This window comes from Ptychodera flava (assembly GCF_041260155.1).
Source record: "Ptychodera flava strain L36383 chromosome 3 unlocalized genomic scaffold, AS_Pfla_20210202 Scaffold_25__1_contigs__length_14229661_pilon, whole genome shotgun sequence".
NCBI lineage: Eukaryota > Metazoa > Hemichordata > Enteropneusta > Ptychoderidae > Ptychodera > Ptychodera flava.
The window spans coordinates 5,347,963-5,366,464 of NW_027248279.1; the positions used below are offsets into that span (position 1 = coordinate 5,347,963).

Here is an 18,502-nt window from a genome sequence, read left to right on the forward strand (position 1 = left end):
AATGAACTTAACAGGGATTATTTCTGTGTACAAAAGTGCCTTCAACAATACAGACATCATCGACCATTGCCATGAGGCTGGGTCAATAAACGTCATAGTCTAAATCACTAGTGCATCAGAAATTCAGTGATTGTCTTTGCAAGGGAGATCAAAGCAAGTGTTCTTTGTTGATGGTCACAAAAAGTGTAATATTGTCATGATATGATTGTGAATACAGGTTATTGATCATTGTGTATCATGTACCAGTTATCAAGGGTAAACCCCTGTTATCACATTTGCCAAAGTGTAATTTTGAAACCATTTGATTGATATTTCTGGTTTGATACTGTTCACTGGTTAAACATGACTAAGAGATCTCAGAATAGCAACCGAGATGGCCACTTTATTAGATGTTATTTGCAGAGATGTAGAAAATTTTGGTTACACTTTCAGGTACGTGCAAAATAATGAGCACATTAACTTTGTGCAAATTTAATTTTTCCCAGTACATACAGGTAAATGATCTCCCAACATGGCTACAATCCAGTATTCCAATGTACAGCTTTGCAAATGATATCAACGTCATTAAAACTGCCACCCTCTCTGATATCGTACCTTGCTCTCTATTATTGTTTATCAACATGGTGTCATTATAACTTGCTCACACCAAATATTTCAAAATATCAGATTCAATTCATGCTCTTAGGCATCGGTCAACAACTTCAAAATTTTCCTGGTCATATACAATCTCACACTATCAACGACATTACTATAAATTCATCTACCTCCACTACCTGCCTTGGTTTATGCCTTGATACTGAACTTAAAGGGCCAACTTTTGATGATTTTTTTCATCATTTATATTTTTTACATCAATTGCAACTTCTTTTGCTACTTCCCAAAGACTTTTGAAACACCTGGCCTCTATTTAGCTTGTTTAACTTACAGACCATACATGTAAAATGCTTTGTTATTGTTTACAGTCCAGACCAGAATTCACTTGTCAACAACAACAATGCAGGTTTCACTCGTATGGGCTGAGTTGACAAGGTGAACACTGTGTATACAAACATGCCTTGGGGAGTAGAGCAAGGAATTATGGTTGACATTCAAAACAAACATGGTGAAAAAATTATTAAACTTTAGCATTACTTAACCGTGTAGCATACCATTTCCGAGCATGTTTTTTTGTTTAACGTATAGCCCATACCATGTGTTGCATTCCTTCAATAATACAGCTTCCTCAGATTTGTTAGGTTGATAGTTTTCTCAGATTGCAATATTACTTTGAAAGGTAGTTTACAGCATATTATCAACTTTACAGCCATATTGATCGCAGACTAAAGAGAGCTTATCATGTGTCTCATAACAAAGTTCCACAATACTGGACTTATCAAACTTTGTTGTCCAAAATTCATCTATTTATCACTACAACACTTGAAGTAAGTTCCATATTCCTATTAGCCGCCTTTCTTTTATTTAGTCTCTTGAATCTGTTCTTGTAAATACATTCAAAGATAATTTACATTTTCATGACTTAGAGAGCCATCTTTATTTACAGCCTGGGGGGATCGGAGGAATGTGAGGGGTCACTCAAAAATTGAAAACTTCAAGGGGGAGGGGTCGCTCAAAATGTGGAGAGGAAGAAGTGGGGGTTACTACATTAATTTTGCAAATAAATTGAAACACCTCTCTAACTGCACCATTGTGAACATCATTTTTTCAAAATTTTCTATGCAAGAGGGGACTGAGAGCCCCCTCTCGTGCTCTTCCCCCTTGGGGTGTTGTATAACAGTTTTACTAGTGAAAGACAAATTGAAAATACCTCTCAGATTGCACTAGACTGCACCATTGCACACGCCCATTTCTCAAAATTTTGACAGGATCTAGGACAAAACAACTTGTTAATTCATCCTTTATTATCACAGAAACATATATTTTAATTAACCTCAGTTCAATTAAACGTACCATATTCATTCAAGCTTTTCATTAGAAGCTGGCAGTTAGAGAAATGACACAAGAAGGTCAAAGATGTTCAATTCCTGCATATCCATTTGTCTTCAATCTCTGGCAATTGAGAGATGTTTTTCACAAAATGTGTTGTCATTGTTTGGTAGGTGAATATTATGACTCAATCACTGATCATGCAAAAAATGTAATAAAAATATCAGTGTTCAATGTCATTTTCAAACAGTTTTACTGAGTGCAATATAAATTTAAATCACCACTCAGATTGCACCAGACTGCACAATGCACACATCAATATCTCAACAATTTTTCATGCAAGATAGGGGAAGCCCCTCCAAATCTTTCCCCCTCAGCTCTTGCATGTTCTCCCCCTGTACTTTAAAATTCTGCCCAATCAGATATTCTAGTGAAAACCCGGTCATAATACCCATTCATAGTGTGAGCTTTAATATCTGTATTTTGTTGTGACTTTGAATTTCATTTTGTTGGTTTCACTTTTTCAACTGTCACGAGATAAATGATGATAATCTAGCAGGGTACATCAGGATTTGAAAAGTCTTTACTATTCCTGTAGTTTGTAAATTTTACAATATATAATTTAACTTTCCTAAGTGGGGGTCATTAAATTTCAGAGTCAGAGAGGAGTTTTACTCAAATTTATCATTGTTGGCAGGGGGGTTACTCGAAATTTCAGTTTCCGATTAAATTTTTCTGACCCCCAGGTCATACATAATGACGACTCCCTTAGTGATACATTTTTATCTGGCTTATAAGCTTTGAAGTAACTTTATTGTTCTTTTTATGATACTTTTTTCATATATGCTTAAGTCTACATGTTTACATGTTTTATATTTTCAGTGTGAGATTTGAAGAATTTTGTCCGGATTTAATGTTTTTTTATGTTAACTCTTCAGTATTCTATTTATACAATGCATGTAAATCCTTTTATGGATGCATTAACTTCAAAAATAAATTAAAAATGAAGTTTTCTGAGTCCCTAATGAAACCACTATACAGAGATTTGAATGTATCCAGTTCCGCAAATGATAGTACAGTGTTGCAGCCAGGACGCGCCCTTGCGACAATGTCCCCAAAATGAAACCCTTTGTTCCGCATTCTTGCGTACTGCGGATCACCTGGCGCACTCTTGAGTCCCACTGTGATGGGTGTAGTCTGCTAGTATTATCTATTAATGACAATGACCTTTGTTTTGCATATTGTTTTGAGGCTTACACTTACGTACTTTTGGAGCTGGCGACGATTAAAAGTATATAAAACACTGCACTTGTTATCATAATTTGCTTGACTGTAGTCCGTCTGAGCTCTGATTGGCAGCAGATACAGTATACTGCTACAATTGCCTGAAATTCAAGCATAGCGACGCGGTCCGGGTAGCTGGATTTTGTTCAGTAAAACTAATTTGTTACAAAAAATACAAAATTTGATTTACAACTGATTCATGTTGTCCCCAAAATGTGCAAAATGTCCCCAAAAATAAACGGTAGGACATAGTGTCCCCTGGTTTAAAATTCCTGGCTGTAACACTGATAGTATAATAACATCAAAGTAAAATGATGTCTGTGAAATGTAAAACAAAGACAGACAAAACAAATTCACACATACCTGTTGCAAGCACATCTTGACGGGTACGGTACATGTGTATAATCTAGCATGTATCCAGAATATGGAATGGTAGCTCTGTACACTACAAAACTGACTGTAAATAAATGAATAAAATATTAGAATTATTTCTATACCAGACAGAGGAGGGGCATGGTTACGAAAAATAGACAAATTTGTGCAAAATATTGTTATATTGATCATTTTGGTACAACAGAAGTGTACAAAACAATCTGTAATCATTAGGTCACCAGATGTGATTAAATAATCCAGGATACCGGATATTGAAGTTTGTAAAAAGTGACAAATATCAATATGTTTATACCTTTTTTGACTTTTAATACAAGTATGTATGGCAGCTAGAAAGATAAACAAAGCTGGCCAAAATTATTTTTGAAAAATACACACAAAAGAAGCTTAGATACTGGAAAACTTGGATAATGTTATTTACAACTGTTGGAAAATTATCAGACAGTGTTGTCATTTTGTCGGTCAAAAATTTAATAAAATACTCACATCTTGGTAAGGCTAAATGCTAAAATAATCTGGTCAAAAATACAACTGTTCTAAATAAATCAGGTGTTACAGTCCTCCATGCTGTAAGTTACACAGCAGTGAAAGTTATACAACAGAGTGACAGAAAATACGTAATTTTTTTTTTTGAATTTTGCAATTTGAATCATCTTAACTGAAGGCTAAGGCCCTGTGAGATTTGAAATTGAAACAATTTTGAACAAAATTGAAATGTGTGAAATTGTTGACATGACACTTTTAAGGTAAATAATTGTAAGAATTTCAGAAATTTGTTGACACAATACAACGGAATATTTTCCTCATGGAGCTTTCACAGAGTTTGAAAAACTTACATGTAAATAAAAAACGTTCACATCAATAATTTATTTGGGTCAAAGAAATGAAAACTTACCTCCTGTGTATAAACATTGACCTTTGACCTCTTCTTTATTCTACAGGTCACAAATGGACATTACAGGTATTGGGCAGTGAAGAGTCTGGTACAGAGCCAGGACAATCTAGATATCCCAAAGGTCTGGCATGGCATGGAGATCAGCTTGTGATCTGTGACACAGAAAACCATCGCATACAAATACTCAATAAGAATAAGGTGGTCATAGAAATTATCAGATTTGATGGTCAGTTTGACAAAGAATTCAAGCCATGGGATGTGGCCATATCCCCTGATGGTCACTTCTTTATCACTGACATCGGTAATAACCAAATAATTATTTGTGACCAAAATAAAAAAATTATTCAAATTATTCCCCAAAGTGCAGACATTGAGGTTAGGAGCATTACTGTAATGGCAGCATTTATTTTTGTCACTGACAGCAAAGGTAAAAGTTTGATCAAATACAACATCAAAGATGGAAAACTTGTTGCAAGAGTCAGTGATCAATTCAGTAATCCACACTCTGTAATGGCTACTAGCAACAACCATCTCTTAGTGTCAGACTACAATGAACATGTCATTCATGTTTTAGATTCTGATTTGAATTTTCTGAATTCATATCACAATGGTAAGTTACAGTATCCAAAAGGCTTGGATGTCGATTCACACGGCAATATTTATATTTGTACAAGGTGGAGTAATGGCATTGTAAAACTGAGATCTGATGGACAATTGGATTGTGTATTATTTAAAGGTGTTGTGTATTACCCAGAGTTCATAGCAGTCAATGATGACATCACAACATCAATTGCTGCCACATCGTCGTCGTATCCGTCCGTCCACCAAATCAGTGTATTCTCTGTATCAACATAGATATGCATTACAATCTCATCAAAATATCACCATTTTTAACACATTTTTCACATCCTACACCCCAAGTTTGGACTAAAAATCTCTTGTCCTCAACTCGATACAGAACTTTATGTGCATCTGGATCAGAATTGGGAAAATTTTGGTGAAAATTCAGGAAATGTTGAAAATGCATTGAAAGCAATGGACGGTCTGCATCTGTGACGTCATCGATTGTTTTGTTGACTTCAAGTAAAGTAGGTCAGTAGGTTTTCTCCATTTTTCTCAAAATCCAGAAATTTTAGACATCAAGTGTGGGCTAAAAAATTCTTGTTTACAACTCGATGGACACCTTTATGGTGGTTGAAAACAAAGTTTTAAAAATTTGGGTGAAAAATTTCTGACATTTTCATAAATGCATTGATGGCAATGAGCATTTGAATTGGTGACGTCACTGGAATGCCAAGTAAAGTTGGTCATGATAAGAATTTCTCAATTTTTGGTAGAATTACAAAATTTAGACATCAAGTGTGGGCTAAAATTTATTGTTTTGAGTCACTAGACTTGTCTATAGTGATTAGAATCCATGATGAGAATTTTTGTGAACAAAATATGAGTAACTTTTGATGAATCATAATGACTGAATGAAAACAATCAATTGATTCTTGAAAATACGGTGCTTAAAATTCAGTCATTAAAATTCTCAAACTGTTTTCGGACTAAAAATCGATTGACGTACTTTGTATGGCTTGACTTTTTTCATAGAAAATAAAAACCGGCGATTTTATAATTTCCAAAACTCAAAAACAATGGAATATTTTGATGAGATTGTGTGACAAACCATCAGATCTCAATTACACCAGAGACAAACGACCGGTACGGTTGATTTGTCAGTGAAATGTACTTATAAAACATTACCTGTATATCCTGTGATAACTCCTGCATATATGCAACAAATATTTCAATCCGATCGGGATGGTATACTCCAATACCAACGTTTGCGGAAAGCAAACGAAGGACGCTACATCCTGGCAAACGGCCTGGCATCGTGTAACCTCCATAGCGCCCTCCTGGGGCGTAAATCGTGTAAAATTACTTTCGTTTAAAAGAGGGCGCTATCACAAGATTCCCAATGTACGGTTTTGAACGCGACCAGATTACAGTTTTAATAGCATTGGTGACCATAACTGGCCGCGAAATGTTCTTGGCAAAGAGTCTTTCTATATTTTATGATCAGAAACGATTCATTTCGACAAAATCTAACGCTATCTAATGTATAGTTGAGCATAGTCTTCTATTTTATCAAGGATAGTATGAATATTTTGTACGTTTTCTGCATTACATTTTCTGACCGGTTAAAAAGAAAATGTTTGTATACATTTTTTCCTTTGTAATATCTACATCTTTTTTGACAGTTTAATGAAAAGTTGTTTTCTTTTGTGCTGTAATTCATCAAGACTAACAAATTTGCAGCTGTAACAGTTTTCTCTACATATTTTGTACTTTTCTCACTTACAGAGCTGTATATACTCTTACTTTACCAAATCTAATTTCAACATGACTCTATATTTTACATACCATGATTCCTAACTGTATTTTTTCAGTTAACAGTGTTTGTATAACGTTTTGCCACAGAAACTACGACACGTTTTTATAAATTATTTTTTGTGAGAGTACTCCCTTTTAAAAACTTGAAGACACACTCAAAAAGTTTGTTCTGAAATACTAGTGTTTGCTTATATTGTATGGATTGATATAATGTGCATTTTTAAAGTACTAGAATTGATGAGCTTCTTTTTTATATCAGCGTTCTACTTTGGAAATGTTATCAATGATGTTTGTTTTTCATATTTAATAACTACAGTAATTCGTTCGTTCATCAGGCAAAACTACACAGTCTCTGCATACTATGCATGCAGTTTCTAAGATTTTCTTCCTTTTTCATTGTAAATATCTTTTATTAATTCTGTTGTCTGTGAGTGTTCTTATGGGTATATGTGTCTGTTTTCTTTGATTATTATCCTGTTCAAGAGCTAGTACAATAGAATTAATTGTAAAGCGACTGATGCAAACTTGAATATTATATTTGTGATATCTTAATATCAATAACTGTACTGCTGAGACTGTTTGAGATGTTTTCAAATATTGAGTTTCCTAGTTCATTGTTCTTGCTTTGGACTGCTTTTGACTTTACAGTTCATAAGATGCTTAATGTAATATATTTCATGTTCATCATGCAAACTATCTCTGCTAACAACTTTCTAGAAACCAATGAAATGCAAATCAGAAGACTCACGAATAAAGACAGAAAAGTTCATGAATTTGTATTTCTCTCTCAAAACGTCGAGGAAGTTGTATTACGACGAAGTACAAAATGTTCAAATAATACCTAGTAATTATGATATGTCAATTCATGATTTACTTTGTTTTTACTTAATACTAAATAAATATTTAGTAGAAACAAAGTTACGTTAAGATTTACTGACTTTGAGAAATAAATGTTTGTAGTCCCATCTTGATTTCTATGTAACAGTTATAATGCAACAGTATGAGAATATTTGGGTGGAGATTGAGATAGAGAGGAAGAGAGGGAGAGACTGACTGACAGACAGATAAAGACAGGCTCCAGTAGAGAGAAATTCACATGCCAATACAGTCTTTTTCAGAAGCAAGTCAATATGGGATGTGATCTCGGCAGTTGCCATAACGCACCTTCAGTCTCTCACGAATGTCTGAGCGACTGCATACAATCCTTCTCACGCACTGTTTATCTGCAAGTCTCATAAAAACTGATTGGTATCCGTCTAAATACATTGTATTTAATTATGTCTACTCAAGGTGTTGTCCTCATTAACTTCCCTTAACTAAACATACACCGAACTCACAAGTAAGCCTAACATATAGGCAATCATCCTCCTTGAATGGTCTTCCTTTTGGTAAATGTATCAACCTATCCCAGCTCGGTGAATGAATCTCTGTGTTTGTGGAGAGACTTGAACACACAGCAAGCTTCATTTTGTTGCTTGGATAGCGAGCACCACAGGCTGCCAGAATATATCCTGACAAAAAATGTCAATGAACACATCCCCACAAAATAGCAAAATCATGGTGATAGCAGCAAGGTACAAAAGTGTCACAAATACATAATATACCTCAATTTTTTCACAAATGAATGAGTAATAAGATGGGATAATTATCAAAATGTTTATTAACAAAGCTTCACTGGAGAGGGTACACATATAAGCAACATTCATTGTTACCATAATATCATAAAACAAACAGAACATACACATGAAAAATATGTCCATTAAAAGGTCTGTCATTGTGACCATGTTGTCATTCTAACGTCCCATTCTCTGATTTCTTTTTATGCAGTGGGAATTTTAAATGTGAAAACTGTAGAAATTCCCGGCTAACTCTGTCACATATGTACACAGTCATACTGCTTTGAAATGCTGATTAATTTCATAACAGTCAGAGAATGTCTGAGATAATTGCAAGATATTATGATGTGACAAGTTACAAATAGAAGCAGCACATGGGCATTCAAACTTGGAAAGTCAGACGAAGGCATTCTTAATCAGGGTTCACTATATTTTCCCATAATCCACAGGTCTGGCAGACCACTATTACAGAAAACATACGGGATCCACTGTGAAATTTTGATAGTCCCCAACTACCGTTAATTTAGATACACATGTACAGATTATCGTCTGTAATCTATGCATATTCATCATTGATATTGATGTTATCAATACACGCCTCATATATCAAATACTGCTTTCCCTATAAGTTGAAAAGGTAACATGTTGATGACATAATGGGTCAAATTGTCATCATTTGACTGAAAATGACATGTAACTATTTTCAACTTGACTTTTTCAGGATTTGAAAATGACATAAGAAAGCTGGTTTTAAGAAATTATGCATCAAAAATTGATAATCCCTGTAACAATGAATTGTTCCAGTTTTTGACAGATTTTCATCAGAGCTTTCATTGAAATGATTGAAGCATATGTTTGTCCTATATGTAAAACAAGACTACATTTGCAGTTTCACTCAATTTCTGAAAGATTCTAAACTCTTCAAAGAATTTGCTGAACTCAAAGGTACATCTTATCTGATAATGAATCTTTCAATGGAACATACAAGGACATGTAGGCTTCATTTTAACATATGGTAACACATCATTGCTCTACCTCTGTGTACTGATCAAATTCAAACTCTTCACATCTTTCGTTTCCATTAAAATTTAAATCTATCAAATCAATGTCCCCTCTCCTAACTTCATCGAGAGAATTCCTGCTCCTTTCTCAAGACGTGGCAGTGAACACTATCATATAGCAATTGCAAATGTGTTGATATGGCTTTCTTTTGTCATAATGGAGGGACTTTGAAAACAACAGAGATCTGCAAAGCAAACTTGTACAAACAGAAAAATTTGCGAAGATCAGAAGTGATATGGCTATTTTTTACTTTTCACTGTATTTCCCACTGCTGCCAATAATATAACATATGATCACCTGACATACAATATGTATGTTACAGCTTTTAATGAAAAGTACCACAAAGAAAGAGACAAACAAAGTCTTTACAATATTTGAAACTAATTCATATTACTAAACTAAGAAAATATAATGAGAAAAGAATATAGAGGATAAATAGATTTTATTTGTTAATTTAATCTTGATCCTAACTGTTCTGCAGTATCTGCAAGCATTGTTAGTAATTCTGTGTTACTCTGCTGACTTCCATTCGTCTCATCACTACTATCTGTCCTGTAACTGCTGTTCTGAAGATACCTATCTTTAGACACACTCTCACCAAGTGTAGTCCCATCAGCACATATTTTGTCTCTTTGACTGCTATGGTCATACATCTGAGGTGAGTCATCCTGAGTGGTTTCCATGGTTCCAGAAGCGATGCACCCACCAGTCAAGGATGCACTCATGTCTGGGCTGTCACATCCAACTTCATCACTTTTATCATCAGAGTGAGCGTCCTGATCATTAGCAGCAGCACCATCAGTCATCTGGCCTTGTCTATGCACACTAACATAACTGTGATCTTCTTCCACCATGTACTGATCTGCTAAAGTGTCTGTATGTCCATGTTGTGAGAAACTGCTTTGCATACCGCTGTCCCTTGTAAAGTTATATTGCAAGAGCATGTTGTTGGCGGTTTGTTGTATGTCGCTAGGTTCAATTAATCCAAGTCCCTCGTCTTGGCTCTGTTCCCTTCGGCTGTCATATTCCATGGCAAACCCGGCATGTTGAACGCCGGAATTTTGGGCTGGAGACTGCACACCATGTTCTATGCACTGTACTGTTGCATTCCCGGATTGATGGTAGACAATCACACTAAGACGATTTGCGTTCTGTTCACTGTGTTGCATGTCTGGCAAAGTCACACTGTGTGATATACCTGCTTGCACCAAGATCTCTCGATTGGAATGTAGAAACGGCTCCGTGCCATTTATAATGCCAGCGCCATTGTAGTTAGCGTGTTCTTCATTATTATCATCAACAACACTCCAGTAGGATTCCATTTCAGACTCACTGTCTAAATTGATCTCTGATCTTGCTGCTCATGGACCCTTTCGAGTAAATTCACAGCAGAGAAGTCACCACCAGGGTGATGGCCATCGTTTTGAACAGCATCGGTTTCCTGGTGACCTTCCATCTCTTGTTCGGTCTCCATGACAACAGGTGTCTCCTCCTGCCGGTTGCCATTCCCAGCCTGCCGTTCATTGATCAGCTGTTCTGTCAACTCAATGCTTTCATACCTGACTGTCTGAAGACGATGGAAACCGTCACTGTGAAGTTTGTACCTGTAAGAACACATTCACAGTTTATGTAGGGCAGTGCAGAATATATAGTATTTCAATACTTAATAGATTGAGAAGTTTTATCTGCATTGTGCTCCGAAGTCTTTAAGCTATTCATCCACACTTCCCTGTAGTATAGTCTGCACTTGGGATAGAAAACAAAGAGTTTGGGTTAAACCACAATAATGATGCGGTGACTTATAAATTCTTAAACAGTGCGCCTTATTATAAATTCACAAATAACATTGACAATAGGTTAAACCCAGATTTCCAATGAACCACTGTACAAACAAAACCATGTGCATAAATGCACACAGTAATGCGTGTATTTCCATACACATTTGTACATGGGTTTGTTTGTACTGCCGTCAAATGATTCTCTCAGACGTACTGAGTCTGTGTTGCATTCCAAAGAAACAATTCTAGAGTCACAGCAAATTCTCTTGCATCAGCAGACATCACATTTCTTCAACTACAGTTTTTTTAATCAAAATTTGGGCAAATTCTGAAAGGAAATGACTGGGGTACATTTTATTGAGGTAACATAAAATTTGGTGCTTAAAAACTTAATGATGTGCGATATTTTAATTTCACTTACCTGAATCTGGAGTGTCCTGATGGCCATTTGAATTTGTGTTTCTTCTTGAGATGTTTTGTTAACACTCCGCCTCTAGAGAATTGACTATCACACATATGACACAGGTACCGTGGTAGTTGCTCATGCTGTACACAAAGAGATAATTCAATACAATATATCACAATCTTTGCATACTAGTTTTGTGACATCTTGTTCTTCCATCCAAAATTTCCTTACTACAAATGTGATCAAAAGGGTAAGTCCTGTTGTAACCATATTTCATTTAACCCTTTTCCTGCCAAGTCCATATTTCACCACCAGGTCAAGACGGTTAAAATTGATGAAACACAACATATTCCATATGGTGTATTTTAACATAATACTGTACATTTGAAGGCTGTTGAAAACATAAATACTGTAAACTTGATTTTTTTTGGACTAAAGATGCTATAACAGACCAAGCCAAGTGGGTGAAAATACGTCATGTTTTGGCTCAATACTGCTTTTTACTGACTTGGCTGATGGGGAAGTGATACAGTTATTACTGTCTGGCAGGAAAAGGGTTAAGGTATGATGCACTTCAAGGACAGACTTCAGAATTTTTAACAATGCTTTCCTGATCTACTACTTGTGGGAGCTCATTTTAAAGCTCTTAGAGTAAGAAAGATTTTCACCATCTTAGTATTTCACTAATCAATCATCTTATTTTTCCCAAAACAGTTCACAGTGAGTGAATAGCAGTCATTTAGAATTTCAATCAGTAAATGTTGGGGCATTTGTTTTTCTATGGTGACCCCTGAATCTTATTCCTGATTTGGTAACAGAATAATTGAAGCTTTAACCAAGGAAAGTTTTCACAAAAACTTATGTGTTTCACTTTTGAACCCCTTAAATGATAATTGACTACCGGTACACTGAAATTCGGTTGGGCCCTTGCAACTAACAGAGAAATCCTACATAAGAGAACAATATTCTTATATGTACTTGGTCACAATTCCATGTTGAGGTCATGATTTCATGTAGCGACACCACAATACTTTAAATTTTCTGTTGCATATCAAGGCAGGTGTAGATAGCTCTAAACACTCACGTTGTATAGAAGTCTCAACGATTGCATCACTTTAGTTTCATAGGTACATCCAACCTCCTCACATCTTAGTATGACTGCTGCATTATGACTGTTCAAATGACGTCGCAGATCGAAAGGGAAACGAATGGTACTAAGTGAAATAGTATTGCAATGAAGGTATCAAGTAAGCGGATATGCGAACTATTCGACTAATGTACTTGACAGTATTTGCTGTACCAAAACTGCTGAGTTGCCATCAGCTTTATTTAGCAGAGAATCATAGACGATTGATTACTCAAGCATTGGCCTATCAGATGTTTGACCTCACATAACTCACCAGGGTCACAGCCTTTGTAACTTTGTACAGCTCCGATAATCTTGTGGCCCAGCAAGCTAAGAAACAGTGCATTTCAAAATGAAAACATAGCTTCATCCAGGAGACAAACACTTTTTGTTATGATAAAACGTAGGTGAACAAAGTTCGAGTGCTATCTTATTGTGTATACCTATGTAAGTTACTTGTTGAAAAAAGCAAGGACATGACGTACAGCGGACATGTGAACTACTCCACGTGATGTCCTGCATAATAATTAACACGCACTAAAACTGCTGAGCTGAGGATCAATGAGCTCTATTTACCTCGGGAACCTAGACATTTGTTCAAACACTCAAGTGTCAGATCTTTGACCTCAGATAGTAGTAGTTATATTTATTATAGTGACTTATGACATCACTAATACAAAGAACTGATTACAAGTCATACATTATGAGAGGTCATCCAGCCCAACGGGCTTACAAGTCACTATAAAGCAAATTAAGGACTATAGATGGTCTCAGGGCGAAGACAATAATGAACTAGAGTTAAAACTAATAAATAATGTAAATCAACATCTCATTCGTGACAAACTTAGGAAAGAAATATTTGCAGCATACACTGCGTCAACTAATTGAATAAAGTGTTGCGTCTTTTCTGAAACGCTTTCTTGATATATTTTGCCGTTAATCTGGCATTATTCAGCATAAGATAACATAATTTTTGCATATCATCAAAAGAGGAAAAACCCTGATTTGTTAACTCAACCTCGTGATACAAGTGTTGACGATGATCATTATACATAGGACAGTGAAACATAAAATGCAGCTCATCCTCGATTGCATTTAAATCACACAATCTACAAATACGTCTTTCTATAATCTCATTTCGATATCGCCCCGTTTCAATTCGTAAAGGAAGAATTCCAAAACGTAGCTGAACAAAATAGGATCTTTCAGACCTTGACATGTCCAGTGACAGATATTTTTCCTCGCAAAACTCCGTCTTGAATTTAGCAAACGTACGTAATTTTGGCTTATTTAACACATAAGTATACCAATGCTCGTTACATTTGTTTTGTTTCATCTCTTGAATATCTTTTACATTACAAGGATAGATGTCGTCTATTTCTAAATTATCGAAAATATTATACATTTCTGATGCCCAGTTATTACTATTTAACGAATTATCCCATAAAAATATTTTCTTAGTTAATCTATTTTCATTCAAATTACACAACCGATTCCACAGGCGTGCTTTATTTGCCCAATGCCTTGAAACACAAGATTTCCATCCAGTATCTCCTTTGATAGCCAACGTAGGAGCAAATTTGTGTATCCCAAGGAAAAACCTTAATGCTCTTATCTGAACAGATTCACAGACATTGTACTTTTCGTAAGCCCAGACCCCTGAACAATAGTCTAAGATTGGTACAATCGAAGTTTCATATATTTTAGTATATGTCTTAAAACCCATATTATTCAAAAATTTAAATTTTGCTATCAGAGCACCTAGGGCCCTGTTAGCTGCATCAGCCAGAGCAGTGGCAATTACTGAAAAATCAAGATGTTCGTCGAAAACAATTCCTAAATATTTATATTTTGATGCATAATCTAGAATATAATCACCTACTTTAAAACCGTGACGACTGCGTTCGTCGTTATTTTTTCGAAAATGAACAACTTTTGATTTCAAAGCATTTACAGACAATCTCCATTTTTTACACCAAATACTAAATTGATCTAACATTTTCTGAAGATTAGCTTCCGAATCAGAAAAGAGTACAATATCATCTGCGTAAAGTAACATACAATAGTTAGTTCCTCCTATGGTGATACCACAATTTAAAGCACACAACTCGGTAACTAAGTCATTTATAAAAAGTGAAAAAAGAGTTGGCGATAGGTTATCTCCTTGTCTTACACCACTGGTAGTGTCAAATGAAGCCGTTAAATTACCGTTAAGACAAAGTCTGGCATTAGTTTTTTGTGTACAGAGATTTAATTGACCAATACATCTTGCCATCTACACCATTTATGAGCAATTTATATAAAAGAGAATCCCTATCAACAAAGTCAAATGCTTTGCGCAGATCAATGAACGAGGCAAATGTAGGTAAATGCTCATTTAGACGGTTACGCACAATCGATGTCAGAACATAAATGTGGTCCTGGCAAGACCTATCTTTTCTGAAACCATTTTGTTCCTCGGCCAAAATATTATTACTCTCCAAAAAACAATAAGTCTCATGTTCAAAACAGAGCTATATATTTTTGAATAGCACTTTGAAGGCTAATACCTCGGTAATTCAATGGTATGCGAGGATCATCTGACCGGTTTTTGGGAATAAATCAGATAAATCACTAGAACCATAGTCTGCGTACCTTAGTACACCCCCGATCGGAGTTAGGTGCGGAATTGTGTCTCTCGTCGTGTTCCTGTTCTAAACTCTGTGTATTGTCAATGGGAGCTAAATAAGCTAAACACGATAAAACACAGCTAAACACAGCTAAATTACGATATTTAGCCCGATCTAAAAAGCGTTCTAAACTTTCTAATTTAGCTGGAGTTTAGCTCGGCCCTGAAGAGTCCAAAATTTTTTCCAGCGATATATCCGATAATTACGATATTTAGCCCGATCTAAAAAGCGTTCTAAACTTTCTAATTTAGCTGGAGTTTAGCTCGGCCCTGAAGAGTCCAAAATTTTTTCCAGCGATATATCCGATAATTACGATATTTAGCCCAATCTAGAAAGCGTTCTAAACTTTCTAATTTAGCTGAAGTTTAGCTCGGCCCTGAAGAGTCCACATTTTTTTCCAGTGATATATCCGATAATTACGATATTCAGCCCAATCTAAATAGCGCTCTAAACTTTCTAATTTAGCTGGGGTTTAGCTCGGCTCTGAGGAGTCAAAACTTTTTTTCCAGCGATATATCCGATAATTACGATATTTAGCCCGATCTAAATAGCGTTCTAAACTTTCTAATTTAGCTGGAGTTTAGCTCGGCCCTGAAGAGTCCAATTTTTTCCAGCGATATATCCGATAATTACGATATTGAGCCCGATCTAAAAAATGTTCTAAACTTTCTAATTTAGCTGGAGTTTAGCTCGTCCCTGAAGAGTCCAATTTTTTTTTCCAGCGATATATCCGATAATTACGATATTTAGCCCGATCTAAAAAGTGTTCTAAACTTTCTAATTTGGCTCGAGTTTAGCTCGGCCCTCAAGAGTCCACATTTTTTCCAGCGATATATCCGATAATTACGATATTTAGCCCGATCTAGAAAGCGTTCTAAACTTTCTAATTTAGCTTGAGTTTAGATCGGCCCTGAAGAGTCCCAATTTTTTTCCCAGCGATATATCCGATAATTACGATATTTAGCCCGATCTTGAAAGCGTTCTAAACTTTCTAATTTAGCTGGAGTTTAGCTCGGCCCTGATAAGTCCAAATTTTTTCCAGCGATATATCCGATAATTACGATATTTAGCCCGATCTAAAAAGCGTTCTAAACTTTCTAATTTAGCTGGAGTTTAGCTCGGCCCTGAAGAGTCCACATTTTTTCCAGCGATATATCCGATAATTATGATATTTAGCCCAATCCAGAAACGTTCTAAACTTTCTAATTTAGCTGGAGTTTAGCTCGGCCCTGACAGTCCAATTTTTTTCCAGCGATATATCCGATAATTACGATAATTAGCCCGATCTTGAAAGCGTTCTAAACTTTCTAATTTAGCTGGAGTTTAGCTCGGCCCTGAAGAGTCCAAATTTTTTTTCCAGCGATATATCCGATAATTACGATATTTAGCCCGATGTAAACAGTGTTCTAAACTTTCTAATTTGGCTCGAGTTTAGCTCGGCCCTCAAGAGTCCACATTTTTTCCAGCGATATATCCGATAATTACGATATTTAGCCCGATCTAGAAAGCGTTCTAAACTTTCTAATTTAGTTTGAGTTTAGATCGGCCCTGAAGAGTCCCAATTTTTTTCCAGCGATATATCCGATAATTACGATATTTAGCCCGATCTTGAAAGCGTTCTAAACTTTCTAATTTAGCTGGAGTTTAGCTCGGCCCTGAAGAGTCCAAATTTTTTTTCCCAGCGATATATCCGATAATTACAATATTTAGCCCGATCTAAAACGTGTTCTAAACTTTCTAATTTAGCTTGAGTTTAGCTCGGCCCTGAAGAATCCACTTTTTTCCAGCGATATATCCGATAATTACGATGTTTAGCCCAATCTAGAAAGCGTTCTAAACTTTCTAATTTAGCTGGAGTTTAGCTCAGCCCTGAAAGTCCAATTTTTTTCCAGCGATATATCCGATAATTACGATATTTGGCCCATCAAAAAAGTGTTCTAAACTTTCTAATTTAGCTGGAGTTTAGCTCGGCCCTGAAGAGTCCAATTTTTTACCAGCGATATATCCGATAATTACGATATTTAGCCCGACTTAAAAGTGTTCTAAACTTTCTTATGTAGCTGAAGTTTAGCTCTGCCAAAAGAGTCAAATTTTTTTCCAGCGATATATCCGATAATTACGATATTGAGAACGATCTAAAAAGTGTTCTAAACTTTCTCATTGAGCTGGAGTTTAGCTCGGCACTTATCAGTCCAATTTTTTTTCCAGCGATATATCCGATAATTACGATATTTAGCCCCATCTAGAAAGCATTCTAACTTTCTAATTTAGCTTGAGTTTAGCTCGGCCCTGAAGAGTCCACATATTTTCCAGCGATATATCCGATAATTACGATATTTATCCCGATCTAGAATACGTTCTAAACTTTCTAATTTAGCTGGAGTTTAGCTCGGCCCTGAAGAGTCCAAATTTTTTTCCCAGCGATATATCCGATAATTACGATATTAAGCCCGATCTAAAACGTGTTCTAAACTTTCTAATTTAGCTTGAGTTTAGATCGGCCCTGAAGAGTCTCAATTTTTTTCCAGCGATATATCCGATAATTACGATATTTAGCCCGATCTTGAAAGCGTTCTAAACTTTCTAATTTAGCTGGAGTTTAGCTCGGCCCTGAAGAGTCCAAATTTTTTTCCCAGCGATATATCCGATAATTACGATATTTAGCCGATCTAAAACGTGTTCTAACCTTTCTAATTTAGCTTGAGTTTAGCTCGGCCCTGAAGAATCCACTTTTTTCCAGCAATATATCCGATAATTACGATGTTTAGCCCGATCTAGAAAGCGTTCTAAACTTTCTAATTTAGCAAGAGTTTAGCTCAGCCCTGAAAAGTCCAATTTTTTTTCCAGCGATATAATCGATAATTACGATATTTGGCCCGATCAAAAAGTGTTCTAAACTTTCTAATTTAGCTGGAGTTTAGCTCGGCCCTAAAGAGTCCGATTTTTACCAGCGATATATCCGACAATTACGATA

At 35.8% G+C, this 18,502-nt stretch overlaps 2 protein-coding genes across 2 annotated transcripts in view; one reads left to right on the plus strand and one right to left on the minus strand.

Moving 5' to 3' along the window:
- Positions 1-18,502, plus strand: part of LOC139125217 (tripartite motif-containing protein 2-like) — a 127,980-nt gene that overhangs the window by 12,610 nt on the left and 96,868 nt on the right. The window lies entirely within an intron of this gene.
- LOC139125136 (histone H4 transcription factor-like) lies at positions 10,886-11,894 on the minus strand. The gene is made up of 2 exons (XM_070691242.1): positions 11,749-11,894; positions 10,886-11,153 (listed from the first exon to the last, which is right to left on the minus strand). The coding sequence occupies exons 1-2, from the start codon at positions 11,841-11,843 to the stop codon at positions 10,886-10,888; spliced, it is 363 nt and encodes a 120-aa protein (XP_070547343.1). The 5' UTR covers positions 11,844-11,894.